At 42.7% G+C, this 15,956-nt stretch overlaps 1 protein-coding gene across 2 annotated transcripts; it reads left to right on the top strand.

Moving 5' to 3' along the window:
• Positions 1 to 203: 203 nt before the first annotated feature.
• rnf11b (ring finger protein 11b) lies at positions 204 to 15,838 on the top strand. Of its 2 annotated transcripts, XM_068707308.1 has the most exons (4): positions 670 to 758; positions 1,696 to 1,736; positions 12,142 to 12,311; positions 12,930 to 15,838. In XM_068707308.1, the coding sequence occupies exons 2-4, from the start codon at positions 1,704 to 1,706 to the stop codon at positions 13,099 to 13,101; spliced, it is 375 nt and encodes a 124-aa protein (XP_068563409.1). In that variant the 5' UTR covers positions 670 to 758; positions 1,696 to 1,703; the 3' UTR covers positions 13,102 to 15,838. The 2 variants fall into 2 exon arrangements, with proteins under 2 accessions (XP_068563408.1, XP_068563409.1); XM_068707307.1 differs by lacking the exon at positions 1,696 to 1,736 and having other exon boundaries at positions 204 to 758.
• The last annotated feature ends 118 nt before the right edge of the window (positions 15,839 to 15,956 follow it).

The following is a 15,956-nucleotide window of genomic DNA, read 5'->3' as shown; positions in this document are numbered from 1 at the left end:
ATAGCAAAACCTGGCTTGAAATTGCAATCACAAAGACTCATTTATCGATTTTAGCTCTGTGTTTATGTTTCAGCAAAGGGCAACGTGATCTCGAATCTGATTGGCTGCCAGCAAGAGCTTGCTGGATGTAGCTATACGCCCATTGGTTGGTTGGATGAAAGGGTGGGGCTTCGTGTTGCTACATCGCCACCTTTTGTCGTTCTTCGGCAGCTGCAAACTGGAAAGTCCCTGACATCCAAGAATTTTTCAGACAAGAACACTGCCAGTGAGGTTTGTCGTTTTAAATGAAGGATAGTCATATGTTCTTCGTCTCGCTAACTCCGCGGATACAACATTCTGTGAGGTTGTTTCCGTCGTAAAACTTCAGCAAACCGAGTATAGATGCTCTCGAGGGCTAGCTTTTTGTGCGAGCTAGCTAGTTCTTTGTGTGGCTAACTGCTAGCTGAGGTAATGTTGTTGTTGTTGTTGAACTGAGCAGCCCTCCCGCCGTCTGGGAGAGCGGATTCACCAGCTGTGTATGGAGAAACGCCTTCTCTCGTCTGCTGACATTTATCTGTGACAGTGGCCCGTCGCATCTCGCTGTGTAACGTTAGTGAAAGCGACAGCGAGAGACGGGGAGAGAGTTCCACCGAAGAGGAAAAGAGATGGGAAACTGTCTGAAATCTCCGACCTCGGATGATATTTCTTTGCTCCATGAATCCCAGTCGGACCGGGCCAGCTACGGAGACCCGGACCAGGAGCCACCGCCCCCCTATCAGGTAACTCTAACCAAACTGTTTGGACCACAACACGATCGTTGTGTTTTTGGAGATTAATCAAATCCATGAAATGTCTGAAGTTGAGATGATGTCGTCCTGACGTGTCTGGCTCAGTAATGCTCTGCTGTCTGATAGAAAAGGGAAGAAGACACCAAGGTGTTTGACAACAATAACTCTCCTAGCCTGAAACCCAGCCCACTGACCCCTCCATGGCTTTGATACTAATCCGCTTTGTTATATCCGAAGGTCTTTGTCTACCATTCCCCTGAAGTCACATTATGATTCACCCTTCGTTGATATGACAGCAGCACGATATCATCATCTGCAATACTTTTCATTCAAACACACTGAACCATGTAGCTTTGGCTCATATTCAATGGAGATGATCTAAGACATCTATTGTGGGCTGTAGTTCACTTAATCAGTATAAACTGTAATTTAGTTCAGCTGACTGGAAACGAGCCCCAGCTCTCTATTAAATAAAGAGTTTTGGTAGCTTTGTAAAATAGTGTCTCTCATAACTTTCTCAGCTGCTTCTATCGCTGGTCCCTTCAGGGGCAGCAGCTTGTTTGTCTGGTGTCCTTATTTCCTGAATTAGATCGTCTGCAAACAGACCTGGCCATGTGTAGCCATAAATATGATTACCCTTCTCTTGTGTGTTTTGCTATGTTGAGAGGTGGCTGGTATGAGTTATGTAAGGCCTTGGCAGAGAGTTCTCCTATTACTAGGTTGAGCCTTATCTGTAGATTTAAGAGAAGTGTTTTACAACATGGGGAAACTTGCACCACTGTTTTAAAAATGTTCCTAGTTGTTTAACTGGATTCTAAAATGCTTGACTTTCTATTCATGAATAGGTACTAAGACAAATAGATGTTAAGATGTCAGATGGATTATTTAAAATGTCATAAACACAGATTATTCATTTCCCCTTTTGTAGATCTAACCATGACCAGAACATCTCCGGCTGTTGGCTCAATGGTATTTTTTGGTTCCTTATAGATCTCATTTTGTCACCTTTATTGGTGAGGTCAGTGCGGTGCTTCTTTATTTTCATTATCAACACATTTCTTTAAAAGACCAAAACCATTAATGGATATATCTTTTTTTCCTTTCTTTTGTTTGTATTAAAGTCAGTCTTAAAAGCTGTAATCACATCGACAGGACATGGAAAATGGTAGAAAATCAATTCTGATTATGCACCGTAGTGGCCAAAAATCGTGTCCGATTACTAGACTTGTATGTATGTTATTTACTTGTTGTTATGTAGCAGATAGCTATCACACATTACATTGTCATGTCTTACACAAGAGGCTCAAACTGAGATTAGGGCAGTGCATGCAAACTTAAAACTTCCTAGTAACATTTTAGGTTCCTAACCGTAATCTTTGTCATTTCGTATCAGTGGATGTCAGTCGACAGAGGCCCTGCATCAGAGTCAGTCAAAGATACTATCTGAACGGGGCCAGGAGTCCTTGGTATGCTTCCATCTCCAGGTTGCTACGAGTATGTCATGTCTGGCATACAACGCTGTGTAATTAGGCCAAAGCAGCCAGCTCTGGTATAATAGGAGTGATGGTGTAATAAACGGCACAAACATTGCTTAGTTTCTTTGGAAGAGCTTGAACTAAGCTTTCAGTTGGGTTGAGAAAATCTGTGAGTAGTTTGTTTGTATTGACGGTTTCACAAGAGGGTTAACTCGTAAAAACCTATTTATAATGGGCTCTTTCAGACCTGCCAGCTCTTTTCTCCCCGGTGACCACAGTAATCGCCACCGTCACCATCTGAACCCAGCCTGTGAACACAGCACACATTTTTCGTGTGCTTGCAGTTCAGATTAACACACTTTGAAAGCGCTGCTTGTTTTAGAAAGGCGACTAAAGGCTCCACTATACTCAACTTGAAATTGAATTTGGCATTTTTCTTAAAAGCTGTCAAGTATGGACCTGTGTGTAAAAGCCAGTGCTGGTGAACGCAGGGCGAGGTTTTGCTACTCGTGGTGAAAAACATGATGCCAGAAATCCCATCCGTGACATTCCAAACAAAGATGAGCTCTGGCTGGGCTTAAGCTACAGGAAATGAATAGAGAAGACAGACAATGACTCAAATCCAAGCCTGTTATTGTTTCTACATCCCCAAAAAACAATCAAGGGAGATGGATGGAAGCATTATTTTTAATGTCTAGTTGTCGAGTAACAAATTAGGACATTCATTGTGATCCAAAAGCATCCCATCATATAAAAAATACAATAAAGTCACAGAATTATTAACACATCACCGTTTATTTAATTTAAGATTTGTATTTTAAGTGCTGAATTCTGGGGTGTTCTTGGGTGCAGTTGAGATGCAGTGGAAGGAACATACATGGACAGTTCATGCTCAAAAACACTAAAACGAGGCTGAATTGAAGCAATTCTGCGAAAAAGAGTGAGCCAACATTCCTCTACAGCGATGTGAAAGACCGATGTCCACTTATCAGACGCATCGGTTGCAGTTGCTGCTGAAGGTGGCACAGTCACTCATAAAGATAACGGGGTCAATTGCTTTTTTCCCCATGAGTGATATCGGTGTTTGACAACGTGTTTCCATTCAGGGAGTGAGTTTAATTCAAACATGTAGTAAATACTTTTTATAATATTACCGACTATCCTGGTAAATGCCCACAGGTACAAGGGGACACACCTTTCTATTATTTGACCCCCATTCTACAGAGGCAGTGCCATGATAATGTAACAGGTCTTGCAGTAAAACAGGGTGTGAAAGAGGATATTGCAGTCCATGTAGTTACGGTGTGCATAGAATGGGTGACTGGGCGGCTGTTGAAAGCTAAGACTTAAAGTGGATGAGATCAGCTCTGAGCCAACCACTTAGGATAGTGGGCCATTTAATGTCTCGTCAAAATGATTTCAAAGTGAGCGGTTCATGTTTGTTGTCGTATCCACCGGGGAGGCTTCAAAGCTGAGGGAGGTTCTGTTTGTGCTCCTAATACTGTGATGGCTGCAGTTGTGAAGCGTACGCCTGTGTGTCGCTTCGACGCGTCGTGTGACGAGTGCAGTGATTTGGAAAGCAGCTGGTGAGACGAGTGCTGACTCATCGCTGTGGGACTGGGCTATGGGAGATAAGGCACCCCTGTGTGTTGGCATTTGAGAGGGAGAGAGAGAGAGAGAGAGTGTGTGTGTGTGTGTGTGTGTGTGCGTGTGCGTGTGCGTGTGCGGGCGGGCGGGCGCGCGTGTGCCCCCCTGGTATTGCTTGTAATGCCCCTGTCTCTGTCACAAGTCTCAGAGATGGGAGCAGTGACAGGAGTTTTCATTGATTACATTCAGTTTGGCACAAAGGCCTTTATGCTGCTGTGACATCTAGCGTCACGGCCAAACCTTGTTGGCTAGAACACCTTGCAGACTTTAAAAGATTCACTGGGCTTTAGGATGAACGCTTGTGTGTGTGTGTGTGTGTGTGTGTGTGTGTGTGTGTGTGTGTGTGTGTGTGTGTGTGTGTGTGTGTGTGTGTGTGTGTGTGTGTGTGTGCGCGTGTGCATGTAGCTGAATTTGGTCTTTCTCAATACACGTCAGCCCTTTCCCACTGTTTCTCTCACTTTTGTGTGAACATGGAGGCCTAAGAGGGTAAGAAATGATTTAAAACATGTCAAATAAGCTCCTGCTGCTCTGCAGAAAAACAGGGCCAAATCTACTTTCAGATGGTTGAGTAGACCAGGGGGTACACACACACACACACACACACACACACACAAACAAACAAACCACTGACTGTAGTGGATACACACACACAACTGAAAAGCACAGATTCTGTCAACCACCTGCCTTTGCCATCAAGATGAAAGGGCTTGCAGTCAGCAGTTTGGTTTGAGCTCAGCCAGCTTGGTCAGATGAAATGGGGAGAAAAAGTTTGCTTTAGAGGTTGTTTATAATTAGCTGTCAAACCTGGAGTGTTGACGTGGGAGGGCGCAGCAGATGGGAAGAACCGGCTGAGACGGTCTGAAAAAAAAGGACGCCTTTCAGCTCTCAAGACAGACTTTTGGCACGAATGCAGAAGTTCAACCACTAAGAAAATCTATCTTCTGGCCGTGAAGGAGCCGATGAGCCTTTTGTATGAGTGACGTATGTATTACTAATTATTTAACCAATAACAGTAACCACACAGTAACAAGGCTACTCCCTCTTTATATTACACTGTGTTACTGTTTCTATTTGTCTTTATTCTTGGCGTGAGGATTGTATGCAATATCAGCTGATGATATATTTTGTGGCAAGCTATTTGTGGCTGTAGTTTCTGCCGTGTATACCAGCTGCCAAAAATCTATCTTCATCAGCCAATATGGAAAATGTGTTTACCCAAACTTCATGGTTCATAAGGCATTTTCTGTCCTTTGTAATAATGCGGTTGCGGGACAGGGTTATCAGCCCAACTCCCAACCACGGGAATCACATTCATTTATTTATTTATTTATTTAATTTACACTTTATCTGGCCTCTTCCCTTTGACCTGTTTGGCATGGGTGGTCTGCAGGTGCCTCCATTCAAATGAGCATTCTTGTACGTTATGCTACAATCAGGGAAAACAGGAAAAGAATGCTGCTTCCTCACTGTGTTCAGATCACGTTGGTGTCACTGACTTCACCACAGGCATGATTAAGTCAATTAAATCACATATAGTGTTGTTGTTTTTTAGCCTAGTATGCCAGTGATGCCCCTCATCAGAGAGCCCCTTGTGACCGATTACCTACAGTCTCGACCTACTATGGTAACAGAAACATTGGGGGTGTGGAGGAGGCAGTGCTGACAAACGAGCCATTGTGCTGCAGTTCAGACTCTTGGTCTGTGGGCTTTGGCTGACGCACAACCACACAGGGGTTGCTGTTCCTGAGCACACACCACAATGATCAACACTCTATTGTCTCCGCTACTCCCTCTCACGTTTTAGTTCTCGTCTTCCGTCGAACGACAGTTGGCAGCCCCGGCTCATATGATCGAGTCGGTTTTGGTCGTTATATTACAGTGGTATAACTAAGTGAAAGGCTGTTATATAATATCTATATATTGTTGCACTTACTCCCCTGATACTTGTTTTGATTGGCTGATGCTCCTCTGGCATGATAAGCTTGTAAATGGTGGTAAAATAAATACAAATATTTTTCAATATTGCTGTTTATTATTTACCTCTTTTCATAAATACTAGGGTTAATACTCTTGAAGTAAGGAACACATTATCGATCACGATCACGTTAACACAACTCATGGTGTGATGCTAATGTCCATTGTATTCCTCGTCCCGGTGTTGTCATTGTTGCATGTTTGTGTGATGAACCGAGTTCATGCTCGCCTGCATTGTGTGCAGGTGTCTGCAGGTCTGGTTCAAAGATTTTGTTACTCTGCAGTCACAAGAAGGAGAGCTACGATTTCAAAGCTGGCTAACGCTTCATGCATCTGGTGTTTCTTCCCCTTTTAAGTGCATATAGACGCTGCTTAAGTTGCACTAAAGATACAGCAACCATTGACAAGTAGGATGTGATGGAGGTTTGGAAGATTTGCGAACAAAATTGATGGAAATGCACTTTTTGTACTTTTGTCTAACACCATGTGTTTTCTAATGTCAATGATCAGCTTCTTTGACTGTTTATGACTTATATTAAAACGTAATACTAACGGCTGACTTAATAACTGTTTGCTATCTGACTCGTGGTGAGATACTCACACTAAAAGGAACTCAGTATTGAACAGCCATAGAACATAAGAGCGATTTGGATTTTCGTCAGTTCACGCAGGTTTATTTGCGTCACACAGAGTACAAGTAAACCGAGCTGTCCGGAATCAACTGATTAAAACAAAGAAATGTACATGACTTTATACCCTTGTTCCCCCCCTTCATGATCTCCCCCTCTTCACACACTTCCGTTCTCAACTTTCCCCTAGACCAGGGGTGTCAAACTCATTTTCACTCTGGGCCACATCAGCATCATGGTTGCCCTCAAAGGGCCGGTTGTAACTGTAAGACTGTATAACTGTAACTACTCCCTAACATATTGTTATTCAAGTGTAAAGAGATTGTATATGCAGTTATATCAATGTAAAATTATATTTAAGCACATTTCTGTTATTATAACAAAGCATTTTAACCCACATTACTCTATCAAAGATCAAACTTTTAAAGAAAATAACAAAGACAAATATCAAACACATGTTATTACATTAACTTTGTTCAAAGCTATTTTTGTCCTCTCTCTGCATCACTAATGTCCCTCCCTGCCGTCGTCCCGTTCATGCAGCTCCATCCAAGAGCTCCTCACTGACGGTCAGGTCTGCCTTCATCCTCTTCTAAACACTGATAGATGTATGATGTATCCGTGTTGTCTGTGCTTTCATCAACAGCTGAGGAAAAAGAGTAAAGTAAAGTACCCGCTCGTCTCTTCAGCTAGCTGTGTTGTCAGATTGCCTGCTAGTTCCTGAACTCGGTCTGCGATGGTGTTTCTTCACAAATTGACATTTGTAAAAGTCTGCATCTGGTCGGAGCTCACCTGCTCACATACCTTTAATCGTGCACTGGGCTGTAGCTTTTGTAAATATATTCTGCTGCGATTGCAGTCTGCCTTTTAATTCTTGGACAATTTTGTGTTTTTCTTGGAGTCTAAATTTAGCTCCATGTTTAGTGTCCAAATGCCGACGTAGATTGTATTCCTTCATCACAGACACTCCCTCATAGCACAGAAGACAGACCGGTTTTTCTCCTTGATGCACAAACATGTATTTGCTTTCCCATCTTTCATAAAATATTCTTCCCTCTGCATAAATTTTTCTCTTCGTGGACATTTTGGGATTATTTGTCGATCATTTTCAACTCAATCACTTGTTGGAAAAGCTCTTTACGGGCTGATGCCTCTCCTGTCCACATGTTGTGGTAGTTTTAATGTCGGCACACAGACAACATGCTATCTCATAATTTCGACCATGGGGATATTTTTATTTTCAAGTCTAACTTTACATTTTTTTTTTAATGGATCTTGCCCGTGGGCCTTGAGTTTGACATGTCTGCCCTAGACGGTCATCTTATTCACCCTTCATACAGGATTCACGATGAACTTTAGACACGGTGCACAGGGGACCTTTTGATCTCTTGACACATGAGAAGTAGTTATCTGCTAATGGATCCTTATTCCGATGTACACCTGCTCTTCCTCTGCTAAAAGCTCGTCAAGGAGACGTTTTAATGGCCTACATCTTTACGTTGACAATTTTGCTGCGTGTGCGTTGTTTGGATTCAGCTTTGATCAGTCCCAGGCTTTGTACTATTCAACCAATTTTATCATTATAAATCTGCTAAACTCCTGACCTCAACTAGACATTCATATGTGTTTACAAGAGTTCCTCCGGTCACCTTGCAGCATAGACACAACAAAGACACCCTGTCACTTTGTGACACTGCGTGGACTAGACTGCTGCAGGCCTGTCTGTGAACTTCCATGATTTTCTGGTAGGAAAACAGTTGAAAGCATTCTTGTGATAATCCACCCAAAAGCTATCCTTTTTTTGTCCATGCCTAGATAATTGAACTGGTGATGGTGCAAGTGAAATGGGCTTGTGTTGTTCTAACCCATATGGCCATCTTTAACATGGTCACACACACACACACATATAACACACACACACACACACACACACACATCAATACACACATACGACAGTGGGGGGAATCTGGGCTATGTGTGTGTGCTCTTGAAGCTGTGGCCTGTTTTTTCTGCGTTCGTGGGCTGAGAGTGCCTCTATCTTTCATTTTCTCACTCTCGTTTTTTCTCAAGTTCAATTGGTGATGGATGATGAGGTAGCGAGGGTAAATGCCTCTCCTTTCCCATCTATCTTTTTTTTCACTTTCATCTGCCCTAAATCTTCGTTGTCTACAATCTTCACCTTCTTCCTCGTTCACCATTAGCAGTCTGGGCCTGGCAGACCTTCTGCTGCTGCTGTGTTTTCTGTCTCAGCAGCCAACAGCATTACTCGTCAGAGGAAACCAGGGTCCTACTCCCTCTCTCTCGCTCTCTAGCTCTATTATTATTGTCTCTATGGTCGACCTGAGGTCACATAATGAGCAGTTGTCACAGCCCAGCTGACACGCCATGTGTGGAGGAAGACATTGCTGACCGTTGCACAGTTAGCCGGCCTAACGCACACAGAGAGTACAGCTGCTGCCCCCCCCCCCCCCCCCCCCCCGAGGCCCCGTCTGGAGCGTTCATTCCTGCTGCTGTCTCTTTTTGACAAGGGCGAAAGGAGTGGCTGTCAGGAGAACAGCGGATAGCCTCTCCTACTGAAGTTATGCCGACTCTTGCCTAAAAATGCTGTGGTGCTGGCTCGCTTGTTCTACGAAAACCGTAAAACTTAAAGAGATAGCTTTTTAAGAGTTGGATTGAGGCTGTAATGCAGTTAGTTAGTTTGCTACAAAAGCTTGATTGGGTAAGTCGGATGGCTGAGAGGACTACTTCATATTTTTGAATGGCCTCTTAAGCTGTTTGGTTGTAGAAAGCCCTCTTGACAAATACATGTTATGTTGTACCTATGAATGGTTTTCTACATTGTTGCCCTCTCACAGCCCTGCCATTTGGCTCTGAATGAACTTCTAAACCCCGCCTACTACCATTCAGCCAGAATGACAGCAGAAAATGGAGAGTGACCTAACACCAAGGGTTAGCACAGCAGTTACTGTACACACAATCATGTTTATTAAAGGGTGCAGATAGGTTTCTCTGCTGCTGAGGCCTGTCTCATCTCCCTCACATAATGGCATTAGAGTGGACTTGGATTAATCCATGTCCAGACTGTTGGATCATTTCAGGTGGCTGACATGAAGGTTTGGCTCGCTGTAAGGGGAGAAGAGAGCGAGCGGGCTGAAGCGTAGGGTCACACAGGGACACGAGGAACTCGTACTGTGGTGAGTCTATCAGAATGTCGAGAAGAAGGGAAGGAAGGAAGACGCGCAGTTATAGACCACAAAGTGAGAGAGAGTGGAGTTAATAGAAAGCTGTGTTTACAGAGGAGGAAGATACTTAGAGACGTGGGTAGTGCACAAGACAGAAAAACTAAATATATGTGGACCTATTCTCTCCTGAATTTATGTAAAGTCTACAATATGTTTTAGCCTTCAAAGGATTCTACTTTTTCAAATACAATGATACAAAACTGTAGATCAGTCTCACTTATCTGTCATTTCTTTAAAATCTTTATTTTTTCACAGATCGTGGATGGCATTCTGTTTTTACAGGGAATTATTATGGCTCAGCTTTTGATGGTGATTCATAATATAAAAGGGTTTGACAATAAATACGTTTTTGGGGAAACAGCTCTTTAGTTACTATTGATTATTTTCACTATTGCTTGGTTTGCAGGCCAGATCGTTTTCTCTATGAAATGTCCATCAAAACATTACATTACATTACATTACTGTCATTTAGCAGACGCTTTTATCCAAAGCGACTTACAATTCAGTATCTATCTACACACCGTAGACGCAGCTACGGGAGCAAACAGTCCAAATTCTATTCAAAAAGACATTTTTGTTATATTTTTTTAAATTCTCTTTACATTCTGACAGCAATCAATAAATCAAATGCTCTGACGAAAAAACAAAAACAGTACGGTATCTGTGGCAGGACTCTAATAAGCCCGTCCAATCATTTCATTCAGGCTGCCTGCCTGTCTGCCTGCCTGTCTACCTGCCTGTCTGCCTGCCTGTCTGCCTGCCTGTCTGTCTGTCTGCCTGCCTGTCTGTCTGCCTGCCTGCCTGTCTGCCTGCCTGTCTGTCTACCTGCCTGCCTGTCTGCCTGCCTGTCTGCCTGCCTGTCTGCCTGCCTGTCTGCCAGCCTGCCTGTCTGCCTGCCTGTCTGTCTACCTGCCTGTCTGCCTGCGAGCACTCTGCACAAGCTGCTAACTTGACAGCTGTGAGCTCTAACTATAGCCATGTTCATTGTTAACCTTCATCATGATATCTTTGGGGGATAATCTTATTAGTCTTGCTTACTCTTGCTGGTTCCTCAAGATGACCAACGCTAGCTTTAGTACTGGAGCTGGACTTGATATTGGCAATAAAGTTTCATCCTCTTTTTAGAAAATACTTAAAATATAATTAAAATATCTTAACAATATACTGTCTATTTACAGTGTAATATACATTATAGGGTTAGGTACCCGCACATCGTTCACTTGTTCTTTCTGTTGACTCATTACAGTCTGATACTGAAACTTTGTCAATTTTGATTTTATGTTACTTTCATTACACTGTAAATTCTTACTAATGTGGTTTTGGGCACCAATATGTAAAAGATTGCTGACAGACATAAATACAGATCTACCTGTCACTCTTCACGTTCACTTTCACTCGACTCAAACCAGCTGAAGTGGAGCTGGGCGGGGAGGTTTTGTGCAGGCCAGCGTCCACTTTGAACAGATAATACCTGCTATGAGCAGTCTTTAGTGCCTTCACAGGTATTTATTCATTACTATTTATGTATTTATTTGTGGTTGACTCCCAGGAGAACACTTTGCCAGAGCTCATCTTTCACTACACTTTATTGTAGACTTCTGTCCTCTGGTGCTTAAATCAAAGTCAATTGAAATTGTTTAACTAATACCTTTACAGTAGTCAGGTCTGTATGCCACCACCAATGAAGCAACACGGTTAAGTTTATCTTTATTATGTTTCAGATTGAAAACATTTCTTATCCCCTAACCAAGTCAGATGTGGGGAAACACTACCATCTACTGCCTGTGATTATAATCCCACAACATGACCATCAATACTGTTTGGCTTGTAATTAATCATTGGTTGTATCAGTTAGTGACAATAGTTAATGTAAGAGTTTCAGTCTAGCAGGCCTTCTTTTTCACAGGGATAATTACATATTAAAAGAAAGAATGATTGTTGGAATGTGAAACTCTTGCAGTCAACTAATGCCTTCATTGTGTAGTGTGCCAAAGGGAAGTCCACCCTTCAGGGTGACTAATGCTTTCCAGTACTGTACTGGTAGATGGTCTCTCTGTCATAAAGTAAACGCTCATGTCCCAGTTCATAGTGTGGAGGTGGAGAGAGATTTTGGAAACAAGAAGATAAGTCTTATTGCAGAATATAAAATATAAGTCTTATTGCAGCTCATCTACAATGTCTTATATTTCCTACCAACTCTTATTATTCAGAAGTTTACACTTGACTGTGAATGTCCTGGAGCTGTAGTGTGAAAGCAGCAGAAAAATATAAATAAGTTTGTTCATAAAGTGTCTGCATGAAGTGGAAAGTAATTGTGACTCATGATTTTTCTCTGTAAATCCTCCCCACTAGGCAGTCATTTTAGTCTGACCTTTTTATGTGATCGTCTCTCTCTTTTTCTCTGCAGGAGCAAATCCATGTGCCCGTCTACCACCCGACACCCAGCCAGGCCCGACTGGCCACTCAGCTCACTGAGGAGGAGCAGATTCGCATCGCACAGCGAATCGGACTCATCCAGCACCTCCCGAAGGGCGTGTACGACCCAGGGCGGGACGGCTCTGAGAAGAAGATCAGAGAGTGAGTAGCCATGCTGAGTGATCTGTGATCTGTGTGTAATCAGGGTGTTTGGAGGTCTTTTAAAAGGATGATCTAGATTCACGGTCTGAGATAGGATTCAAATGTATCCAATGACAAACTATCTGAAATAGTTTTATTCAAATATTTTCTGTTTTGTTTTACTAGTCAGAAAATGTAACCGACAAAACCACCCATGAATTTGAACACGTTAAGTTTGCTGTTGTCACAATAATGTCAATATTGGTGTGCACTGCTATAATACAGATGGTTATACATACTCAATATCTTATAATACTGTGGTTATTTTTGTTCAATGCACATTGCTGTAAAGCAGTGCATGTTTGCAGTATATGATCTTTAACTGTTTTATTGCATCTGTTAATAACTTGTTAAAACATTAAAAGCAGTGGAGTTATTCTTTCAAATCAGGAAATGCCTATTGAGAGTTTAAACTCACTGATCTACTTTATTTGTATCTTGCAGAAACTTGCACTGTCCTTCACATTTAGCAATGAATAATGCACTGCAAGTCATTTAACTATAGTGTCAAAATCATGTTTGTTTCTCTCTGCTGTCCATGCGATCCCTAATTAAATGTACCTGTGTTCACCTGCACAGGTGCGTCATCTGTATGATGGACTTCGTATACAGAGACCCCATCCGGTTCCTGCCCTGCATGCACATCTACCACATGGACTGTATAGACGACTGGCTGATGAGATCCTTCACCTGCCCCTCCTGCATGGAGCCTGTGGACGCCGCGCTGCTTTCCTCCTATGAGACCAACTGACACACACACTGTATATGCCCATAGGCACCTGTGAACCAGAATAGACAGACACACACACATACAATATGCACACACATGGACATACACACAACGTCCATCTTGTTAACTTGTATCCTGGATTAGTATGGTGTTGATATATAACATTGAACGGTGTAAAAGATTTAGGATGAACGCTTGTGTGTGTGTGTGTGTGTGTGTGTGTGTGTGTGTGTGTGTGTGTGTGTGTGTGTGTGTGCGCGCGTGCACGTGCATGTGAGCGAGAATGCCTGTGTGTATATGTGTGCCGCACAAGTTCCTCCGTTGGCCTGCTGGACAGGATTTAAGGAGGACTAGACAGAGTGCTGGTGTGTTGGACAAACAGGAACGAGCTGGACTGAGCAGACCGATGTCAGTGGGAGATGTGAGGATGCCAGTGTAAAGGGAAGTCAAGGGGAAAGGATGACGGTTAACTGATTTGATTAAGAAATCCAAGATTTGCTTTTGTATGCAGGAATTCAAACACAACCGTGCCCATACACACACACACACACTTCCTATATTTACTTCCCATCATTGATATGAACGACACAGAAGGAAGGACAGCCGCCCACCGTCATCAGACCACATTGTGCTCGTTGGACTGCCGACGCCTGATTACTGTAGCGTCACGCTGCAGGACAAGAGGAAAGAAACGTCTGCGCGATGCTCGGACGTGTCGTCGCACGGCTGCCTGTTGCAGAGTCATATCTGCTGCAAAAAGATGCGGATGTGTGCTTTCAAGGATGCTAGAGCTGGACATCAGACTTGATACTGCAAATATACGACATATATTCTGCAGACACACCACAGGCCTCCACTGGTCCACAGCGCCTGGGCCTGGAGTTGTCTGTCTGTACAGAGAAAAACCAGATTGGTTGATCGTCCCGTGGCTTTGTGAAATCTGTTACGTGTTTGTTTTATTCCGTCAGCATAAGGGCTTTGTCAAACCAGTGTTTACCAACAACACGGATAAGGCAAAAGGGAAAAACAGTACGTGCTTTAGTCACTAATGTGGTGGATAGCTGGTAGACTGTTGCTGTCAAGCTATCGACTCCTCGTGACTGTCCCAATCACAGTGAGCGCTCAGATTATTGGCCAAAGCACAAGTAGACCAGTTCACAAACCATTGATACCAATCAGTGACATTTGCACTTCTTAATCCGACTTGTGACTAGAGTTGACCATATGCATTCAGTAATTATGTCAAAGTGAGGTATGTGACTTGTTTTACCTACATTGCAATGAAAGCCATTCTCTGTGGACCGGGAGTAGAAACACACTTTATAACTGGTGACATTAACCAAACTACTGAATTCATTAATTCTAAGTTTGGCGACCCTGTTATTGTCCAAATCATGTAATCTTAGGGACAAATCAAGAACAGAATTAAAAACATAAAGAAGTTTGGGCTCATTTGAATCGGTTTGCTTCCGTTCCACATCGCTTCATTCAACATCCTGTCTTAACGGACCTAGAGCGAACATTCACAGGGGAAGCGGTTAACGCTTGCACCATCAGGACACCAGTGATGGTTTGTGTGTCGGTGAACACAGTTTAGAACGGTTATATTTCTATTTTTATTGTCTTCATTTTCTTATCAAGTTGAGGCCTCAATCTTAATGACCCCCTTGCCTCATTTTCAAATGTCTATCGCCCAAGTAACCCAGTTTACTGTTAAAGCACAAAGAAACACAATTGTTCAGTTACACTTCCCTTCTCCTTGCTAACTTTGGCACGCAGGTAAGTCGGCACAGATCCAACAAAGTTTGTAAACATGCCTTCAGTGATCTGTGTGTATGTGTTTGTATTAGGCTTCATGACATTTTGTGTGTGTGTGTTTAGGTTGGGGGGGGGGGTTTGGCAGTCAGCACCTTAGTTTTTGCACAGTACTTTAATCTACCTAACTCTTTATGTTGTCCTCCATCAGTAAGGTGGAGCTTCATGGCCTTTGGTTAAACGTGAGTAAGGGATGGCATCAGCTACTAAACAAGAAGGGTGAAACAGAGACGGTTTAGACTGTGAATGCTGCTGCCGAGCTGTCGTACATGTCAAGGAGACTGTCTGACTACGTTGTCACAAAACGAATAAATAAACTGTCCATGACTTTGCTCTTAGTTCCCACTTCTTTCATCTGCAGTATAGCAGAAAAAAAAGCCTTTTTGAAGAGTATGCAATTTTCTTTTTTAAATAGAAGAAATCTGGAACTAATGCATGTCATGCTTTTTGGGGATAATCAAATCCAATGTCATGATAGTATTTGCCATAGCTCCTCAGACTAATCAAGAGACATCTTTAAAAAAAACAAAAAACAGAATCCACATGATCTGTGTGAAGACGAGCACTCTCCCAAAGTGCATGCATTGTTGTGGAACTTTGTGGAGCTGCTTCATTTCAGTATCAGTCATCCGCTGTCAACTGAAGCAGCTGCCCAAAATGTTTAATCACGAGTCAGTTAGAGCTTTGCTTCTGACTTTGATTCTCGGGACAGATCTGTTTGTTTGAAAATGTCCACACGTACAGGAGTGATAAGTGCTGTTTCGGGTGGATTTTCTGCTTTTAAGTACAGGATTGAACATGGAGGTTTGCTCGTCTGTGAGTGGGGTATGTGTTGTATGTTTGCGTATGGATGCTTGTTAGACCTTCCCTTGTTTGTAAGCATAAATATGCATATGCTATGTACTACAAGCAAATAATAAATAGACATTGCATCAGAACATAACTGCCACTGGGTGTGGTTTCTTTCTCCTCTGTGCACACTGGAAAGGGAAGCATGTAGTTTCCTTTTTTTCATTTCACATACTGACATGGCTTGATTAAACTTCTCAACTCTAAAAATT

This window comes from Cebidichthys violaceus, unplaced genomic scaffold, assembly GCF_023349555.1.
Source record: "Cebidichthys violaceus isolate CVI_PGR_0920_01 unplaced genomic scaffold, fCebVio1.0.p SCAF_13, whole genome shotgun sequence".
Taxonomy (NCBI): Eukaryota; Metazoa; Chordata; class Actinopteri; order Perciformes; family Stichaeidae; genus Cebidichthys; species Cebidichthys violaceus.
This window is presented reverse-complemented; position numbering and strand designations above follow the sequence as displayed.